Source organism: Dinoponera quadriceps, unplaced genomic scaffold, assembly GCF_001313825.1.
Source record: "Dinoponera quadriceps isolate SergipeBrazil2010 unplaced genomic scaffold, ASM131382v1 scaffold1476, whole genome shotgun sequence".
NCBI classification, from domain to species: Eukaryota; Metazoa; Arthropoda; class Insecta; order Hymenoptera; family Formicidae; genus Dinoponera; species Dinoponera quadriceps.
In genome coordinates this window covers 1,211,345-1,220,176 of record NW_014555863.1, presented here as the reverse complement: position 1 = coordinate 1,220,176, position 8,832 = coordinate 1,211,345, and the positions used below count along the sequence as shown (strand labels likewise).

Genomic DNA, 8,832 nt, shown 5'->3' with positions numbered 1-8,832 from the left:
AGCGTTACCAGGACGATTACTCTCGGCGAGGATACCAGCGGGGATCGTTAAGTTCCCGCTATTTTCCAAGTATTTCCGAACCGCTCGAATATTCTAGGAAATTCCGGCAAAGTCCGCCGACACCCCCTTACGCTCGATCGTCGTCGAGAAATTCTCATTTCCCCGGGTTTTCGGAAAAATTGCAGTCGCGCGCGCGCACACCTACGTACGTACGTACGTACGTAAGCGTGAGCGCAGCAGCGGGGATCACCCGCGGGACCACCCTATCTCATCTCGCGGGCTATCGTATTCCCTCTCGTCGTCGTCATCGGTGCCTTCCTCGCGACGGTGGCGGCGGCGGCGGTGGCGGCGTCATCCTCTCCGCGCAAGCTCCGCTTCTCGGGCTATTGATCCGCGCGCGCGTTTCGCCCGACGTAGACGTAGACGGCGTAGAGTGCCGCGGACGACGGGCCGCACGCCGCCCGTAAATATTCCTCCGGTGCTTCGTGACCGACAGACTTACGCGGATAAAGCCGTCCTTTCAGCGACAGCGAACAGCAACAGCAGCAGCGGCAACAGCAGTAGCTGAAGATGGTCAGCGGAGTGACGGAAGGTGGACCTCTGATTCGACCCGTCGAGCCCGGTGAGTACCTTCTTCGCTTCTGGTGGCGACCCCGGAAACGTAACGCGCGCCGTTGCGCGACCTTCCTCCACCTGGTGGCCCCTTCCGCCATTCGGGAAACCCGTCGACGATCCCTCACGTCCGGGATCGTCCAAGCGACCGCGTCGGCCGCGGCGCAACGCAATGGTACCGCTCGGAATGGAGGACGGACAGCTGTTACCTCTCGATCACAAGACCCCCTGGAAGATCGCTCGTTTCGCGACCCTCCGTCGGCCCTCAGGGGGCGATCTCTCTCGCCCTGTGGAACGAGGACGGTAACTGATCGCAGACGCCCCTCGCGCAATCCGTTTACGGTAACATACGGGTTACCGTCGTCGTGACGCGCAGTTTCCGTGGAAAACGCTGCGAAGCGTATCGTACGTGTCTATCGATATCGACGCAGGCCGACGCTGTGCGAGTCCGTATGGTATTGAGCAGTAATTAGCTCGCGGATTGTTGACGACAACGTGTTCGTTGTCGTCACGCGATGCTTTCGGGACTCGACATTGCCGAGGAAGACGGGGAAAACCCTGACTCGTCGTATCGAGGGGATGCAGAGAGCACGAGGGAAACTCCTCCCTCTTTCTCTCTCCCTCTTTTTATTTCGCCTCGGACGCTAACCTGTGGACATTTTCGCGAATGCGTCATCTGTACCGTCGCTCTCAACTTCCTCCTTTAGGATATTTATCCTCCGGATAAATAAATACTCGACATCCCCTCGTCTCGCGCCCGTGGCGATATCACGTGACGCGGCAGGGGTTCGCGTGCAATTACGTGCGTGCCAGCTAATTGCGACGGAAAGCTTGAAAAAGTGCACACGCGCGTGTGTGATTTCAGTCTCGACGGCGACGCTGGTGACGCTATGCATCGGCGCCGCTTTCCTACTTTGCGCCGTCGCGATGACCTGGTGGCTCTGCCGACGGCGTCGCGAGCACACCAAGCTGAGCTCCGACAAATCCCTGGCGTTCAGACCGCCGCACCGGAAGCCCACGGCGGTTAAGAGCCCCGGCAGCACGAGCCATTACCTGAAGAAGAGCCCGTCGCCGACGGGGCCGGCCAAGAGCCCTCCCGGCTCCGGCGGGCAAACGCCGAGCCCGACGGGATCGCAGTCCTCGAACCCGGCGTCGCAACCCCGAACGCCGCAGAGTGCAGGTAACGCGACGGATGATAGCAGATAAAAGATCAATCTAGTAGACAAATCGTAATTAGGCCCGTTGGTTTAACTGCACTGCAATTGTTGCACTCTTTCCTTTTCCCCTCGCCGATCGGTTGTATATGCTTTCGCACGGAAACAAATGCTGCTGGAACAGTAAATGTTTGTCAATATAGTGACGACAAAAAACAATTTGTTTAGGCAGCAAACAATTTGTCCGGACAGCGGAAAGATTTGTTGGGAGTGTTAATTGCTATTTGCTGGATGTATGGACAATTAATACTCCTAACCAATCTTTCAGCTGTCCAAACGAATCTTTCGCTGTCTAAACAAATTGTTTCTCGCTATGTTGACCAACATCTGCAACATTTGTTTTCTCCGCGCAGAAACGCTACTGGAAGATTCTTTCCGCGTTCCTTCGTATTTCCTTCTCCGTTCTCTTCTCCTCGGAAGAATAAGAAGGGAAGGAGGAAAAATTGATGAAATTGCGACTAATGTTCCGATGATGTTTGCGCGTTAAGGCCAGTAGCTCGCTGCGTTTGTTGATCCTCTATTGTTAATTCTACCGGACGACTGTTCCCACGACGACGACAGGTACACCTGTGCAAACGCCGCCGGTCGAAGTTGCCGTGAGCATAGAAAACGAGCGCGACAAAGCCGAGCTGGAGAACAACGAGAAGGTAGAGCGCGAGAAGAGCCAAACAGCCGAAAACGACAAGGACAACCTGGGCCAGCTCGTCTTCAAGCTGCGATACCGCAGCGAGCAAAACGCGCTCGCCGTCACGGTGGTGAAATGCAAGGGGCTGCCTGCCAGGGGCCAGCAGAATGCCACCAGCGATCCTTACGTGAAGCTGCAGTTGCTGCCCGATAAGCAGCATCACGTGAAGACCAGAGTGCTCAGAAATACGAGGGACCCGGTGTACGACGAAGATTTCACGTTCTTCGGCATATCGCAGAGCCAGCTTCAGGTAGGGTCGCGTTCCGATATTCACCGCCAGTACTGAACATTTATAGTATACGTAACATAAACTGTAGATTTTTAGTACTGGCAATAAATTTGAGAATGGCAATAAATTTCAGAAGCCTAGATCATACGTTTTTCATCTCTTTTTCTCGAGGACTGTTTCTAATTTAAAGAATTGCAAAGCTAATCTCTCTCTCTCTCTCTCTCTCTCTCCCTCTCTGAAATGAAGAATACGATTTACACGATAATTGCAGAAAATCAGCTTGCACTTCATCGTGCTGAGTTTCGATAGATACTCGCGCGACGACATCATCGGAGAACTGACGTGCGCTCTATCATCGGTGCCTGGTCTGGAGGACGCGGATAATCAAGAGATATCTCTCTGTCGAAAAATATGCCCCAGGAGTCTGAAGGTGAGCACCCTAGAAATGATTCTGACGCGGCATTTCCCTCGTCACGACGCGATCCGTGCATCTTGACGTGCTAGTTGGCATTATTTTGCGCGAAACGTAAAACGGTATCGCCGCGAAGTATTTCTCCAGCGAGGTATTATTTTCATTAGTATGAAAATGCATACGAATTAACAATACCAGATTAAATAAGAATGATAAGAATAAAGGATGATAAAAAAATTGCGAAAAATATTAGCAATAATTTGCAAGAAAAATTAGTAATAATATAGCAGAGAAACGCTTTGTAATTGTGGCTTTCATTGTTGCATAAAGTAATTGCAAACGTCGTTTCGTTCGACTTCCCGTCTCTGTTCTTCTTCAGATACAATCGCAAGGCAGAGGAGAGTTGCTGGTGTCTCTGTGCTGGCAACCGGTCACCAGCCGGCTGACGGTGGTGGTGTTGAAGGCGCGCAACCTACCGAAGATGGACGTGACCGGGCTCGCCGATCCGTACGTGAAGATTTACCTTCTATACAATCAGCAACGCATCGCCAAGAAGAAGACGCACGTGAAGAAACGTACGCTCAGCCCGGTGTTCAATGAGTCCTTCGTCTTCGACATACCGAACGGCGCGGACGGGCTGAACAACGTTAGCTTGGAGTTCATGCTTCTGGATTGGGATAGAGTTACGAAGAACGAGGTGAGCGAAACGTTCGAGGATAAGACTGTATCGCTTAGGGTCGCAGAGACCCGTCGCGGAGTAAGGTGAAAGTAGCCGATATACCCGCGAGCACGCACCTAAATCCGGACATTCCTGTTTTGGGTTTTAACTTACGAATATCGAAACTTTCTACCGTGAATATATGTGTATATACAGAGTGAACCACGTAACGTGGCTTAGTTTATTCGCGTTTGTTCGCAGGTGATCGGCCGACTCGAGTTCGGTGGACCAAAGTGTCAAGGCTCCGCTGTGAACCACTGGAAGGAGGTGTGCAGCTCACCGCGACGACAGATAGCCGACTGGCACAAATTGCGGGAGTAACTAGTCTCTCTCTCTCTCTCTCTCTCTTTCTCTCACTCACTCACTCACTCACTCACTCACTCACTCTCTCCCTCTCTCTCTCTTTCTCTCTCTGGCCCTACGTATCAGCCCGAACCCCCCGTCTCTGATTTCCTTACTTCCCCATATCTCTCTCTACCGTGAAACCACCGGTCCGACCCTTGAAACCCTACGACGAGGTAGGGCGTCTGTTTTGTAAACCTAATACTCGATGTATATTAGGCTTGAAGCGAACGGCTCGTCCACCCATGATCGCCGTCACCGTGCGGCGGGAAATCGATTCATTGACATTCAGGATCATTGAGTTACACTCCTCATAATTTTACGTTTTTCGAGTCAGATAACTTTCAGTCCCGGAAGAGGACGGAAACGTCGACCGTTAATGAGTTGATACACGGCTGATGGTCGCGAGAGGCTGATCAAGGGGACGTAACGACGAGCGATTGCGGGGTGACAGCTTGCAGGATGCTTTACGATATAAATATAGTCATTAAGATTCCCGACCAGTTGACGAAACGAGACCACGGAGTTCCGGTGCGTGCGAAGCGATCGGCTTGCCGATTCTTAGACGTCGCGTCCTACCGATGAAAATGAGACAAACCTCCTTACCTCCCGTACAGCACAGACCTTCAGGGGTAACGTCCTAAAGACGTCCACGGGACGTCCTACATCCCTACGTCCTAAGGACGTCTGTCGGACGAAGTGTGCTCTAGGGGCTCCTCGGCCGGAATTTAGCTGAACGTGAATGAAGTAAAAGTACCAATGTCTGAACACGTGCCTGATCTGTGGACATTTTTAGAGTTTTGATCTTTAAATATGAATATATTAATCTTTAAACATAAAATATTTGTATATATTCAATATATGTATATATGTTCCATGTTGAAAGTTTGTACACTCAGAAAAAGGTTTCGTTAGATTTTTCTGTTTATCTGACTAAAATTTGTTTCGTGACAGCAACATGTACGAAATATTATTCGTTGGAGTAAAAATTTTATTGTCCCATTCGAGGAAACTCGGTTATTTGACAGAAAGAACGCTATTATTTGAAATGATATCTTTCAATTAAAGAAAATATTATTTGGTTACAATAAATACGTAAAATGAAACAAATAATTTCTTTGTAAGAAAATTATCTTTCGTTTCAAACGAATTTATTTAAGATCAAGATACATATTCGTTGAAAAGTCCAACAATCGTACTTATTAGTCGAAACATTAGTTTCTTTACAGCATGCCGATGATGAAATTTGCTTCGATGCAATAAGATTTATTAAATTTGATGAAATCTTGTCCTCGGTGTATATTCGTATTTAAAGACGAAAACAACAAGAGTGTCCAGAGTTAGATTGCGTGTCATTTGATACTTTTACCTTGTACTTGGTTAGTCACAGAAAGGTAACATTTGTAACATTTCCCAGGGTAAACACGACGTATCGGTAACATAACATCGATGTTTAATGTCCGGCACAGTAATGTATATGTTACATAACACGCGTATTATATAACATATACATTGCTGCGTCGGACATTAAACATCGACGTTATGTTACTGATGTTTTATGTTTATTGGGGTTTTTTTCAACGCAACTCGTATATCCAATAAGTCAAATACGTCTCCTGAGAATTACAGGAATCAAATTCTCCTATTGGACACGAGAGGTGTTCCGAAACTTATTACAAAAATGTTGCAACTTTTTATGACCGACCAGACACACACACGCCGAAGGAAGCACGCATAACTGCGTGCTGAGGAGCATTTCGCATCAAGGTCACAAGGCTATCAAAGGTGTGAATGTCGCGCACGACGGATGGCCTTGACGCCGACGTGTGTCGGTGCACCGTCATCCGGCCGAAATCGCCGTTGATTTGCCTCATTTCATTCGTATGATCGGTCGCGTTCGCAAGCGAGATTCGAGGCCGCGCAATTGCACGCGTTAAGAAACGTGCGTTATCGTGCAGTGGCGTAACTACCTTCGATTCACAAAGAAACGGTTAAAGGAGCCCCCGCCTCCCTCTTCTGCTGCCTTAGCACAATTAGAAAGGAAAATCAAAGATGGACGCTCTACGGTGAAACTACTAGGAAAATCTCTGGCGCAGTGTTTGACTTGAACGTACTAATTGTTTATTTGACTGATGAGAAAGTTGATGTTTTCTTAAAGTTTGTCAATTTTTCTACTCCGAAATCTGATTCTTTGAATTTCCTTCAGGCCCGTGACAGGCCGAGGACGTATTCGAGCATCGCCACGCTTGTTGTGTAATAGTTACGCCACTGGTTTTAGCGACTCGCAATGTCGAGGTTACGACGGGCCGACGAATGATTGATCTCGAGATGCGCGCGAACGAGCGAGCGCGCAACCGCGCATACCGTCGTCATCGTCGTCGCGGAGAGACCGGCGAAAGTTCAAGGCTCGTATCTTCGTCTACGTCTATCTAAACGCTAAACGCGGCTATCTGGTTTCACGTATCCGTTTACATCGTGTGTAATATACTAACGCATTAAGACTTAGAGAATTGCTGATGTCGCGAACGAATTCGGAGATTGCGAGAGACGCGTCGAGTTGCGAATACGTCGAAGGGAAGGGAGGAAGCCTCGAATTCGCGTCGTTCCGTTGATAATTGTCCTACGATTATCACTCACACATACACACATACACACACACACACATACACAATGAAGCGATAATAATGAACGAAGAGGAAAGGTGTGTGTGCTATTGTTTCTAAGAGAGTAGCTGGACTACGAGTTAATCTCGATCCGCATCGCGATTGTACATATGTAATAGACGTAACGCGAAAGGTGGCGGCGAATTTTACTTGATTCTTAACGTAATCGGCGAGAAACGAGATTCGATGTTACGTTACACAACGTGAACGCACACGCGTCGTATGCATCAGAAGTACGATGGTTGGAGGGGACGCGACACCAATGCATCCCTGCTCGACTCAATTTGATATATAGAGATTCAAATAGATTGCAAATCGCGAATCATGAAAATTGACTTTTACTCTACGCCACGCTACCGTCGGCATGCTCCGCGCGTTACATCACATCACACCGACCCTTCTGCTAGTGTATCGTGCCGATTAACGTCCAAAATCGACGGATCGCGGATCGCGAGTTGCAAAAGCGTGACACTCGTTTCGAACGTGAAAGTCAATAATCAGCAACGCATAATTAACGAATGCTTATTTTTTTATCGCAATCCACCGCTCTCCGCAGTGCGAGACCCGCCCAATCTATGACGACGGAAAGCATTTTACATCTACAATTACCTACGTGTAAATATGAGCGTGACTTTCAATTCTTTATACAGGGTGTTTCAAAGCTGAAGCAAGTGAAGACCAAACCTAAAGCTGTTGGAGCTTTCGAAGGCAAACGGAATTTTTAATTGTGACAAAAATCATCGTCTTCATCAACGGCAAAAGCTTGAATCGGTGACGAAAAATCGTGAGAAAAATGAGCCCGTGGTCTAATCGCGTTTCCGAGATATTCGACGTGCACGTATCTGCCTTTTTAAATATTACTGTCCTTCTGTACGATTTCGCGAAGCAAATTACACAGAGATACCAAAAGTCGGAGAAACGTTTTCGCCCCTTTTCCTTTTTCTCTCGCGCTTTACACCCGTCGAGGGCAAGAAATACCGATACGTGGAAATATATTACATATCGTATGCGTTAATTCGCGCTACAGCTTGAAAACAATCGATATTCCCCATCGCGGAAATCCAATGTCGCTGATTGATCCTGCTATCGGGGGAGGACGAGCGTGCGTTCGCCGGAAATGCGCGAATCTCAGCTTTACAACGGTTTTTATTTGAGATCGCTGGGACTACCAGTAGCAGAGATATCGACATTTGTATCGAACCGCGCTCTGAGTCTGTTCGATGCTTCAATCCTACCGCACCTGCTACGCGTGAATGACGCCGAGCGCGCATCGCTTCACGTCCAGTTCGCGTGAAGTGAGCGTAAACATTGGGATATGCGGCCTTGCCCCCACTCCCGTGCCATACCGCCAGGTCATTCACCCATTCGCGAACGCGTACGGTACACAGCGCGCCACCCAGCGGTGACGGTCGTCACTACTGAGTGCGCAAAAAATTCAAGGAGCCACAATTCGGCGGAAAATCGACCTAGAGACGTGAAACAAAAAACGATCGGTTTAGCGAATACCAAACCACGATGTTCTCCTCGTATTGTCGATTCGGAGGACGATTTCGAAACCCTGATGGGAATATTATGCTGAAAATCTCACTGAAACTCTCCCCCAATTGATCCCGTTTCGTTATCCTTCCGTCAGTGTACGCAGTTTTCAGTTCAATTCAGTAAATTTTGGCAGTACACTTTTAACCTTCCTTATATTCGAGTACTGTGAACTTGAAACTGAAAAATTACTGAAATATATAATAATAAATGTTTCAAAATAAACCATAATTTTCATTACGACATTCAACGTAATATTGTGAAATATAATGTAAATTGAAATATAATTCTGAAAGATGATCAACAAATTTTTGCAACATTAAATATCATGAAATTTACCGAGTTACGCTGAAAACAGCGTGTATTAATGAAATGGAGTCAATCGAAGGAGTACTTCAGCGAAACATTCCCATCAGGAAAG

At 47.9% G+C, this 8,832-nt stretch overlaps 1 protein-coding gene across 1 annotated transcript; it reads left to right on the top strand.

Moving 5' to 3' along the window:
• The first annotated feature begins 405 nt into the window (after positions 1–405).
• Positions 406–5,299, top strand: LOC106745631 (synaptotagmin-4). The gene is made up of 6 exons (XM_014621416.1): positions 406–622; positions 1,478–1,792; positions 2,388–2,761; positions 3,012–3,170; positions 3,532–3,849; positions 4,072–5,299. The coding sequence occupies exons 1-6, from the start codon at positions 571–573 to the stop codon at positions 4,189–4,191; spliced, it is 1,338 nt and encodes a 445-aa protein (XP_014476902.1). The 5' UTR covers positions 406–570; the 3' UTR covers positions 4,192–5,299.
• Positions 5,300–8,832: the final 3,533 nt, after the last annotated feature.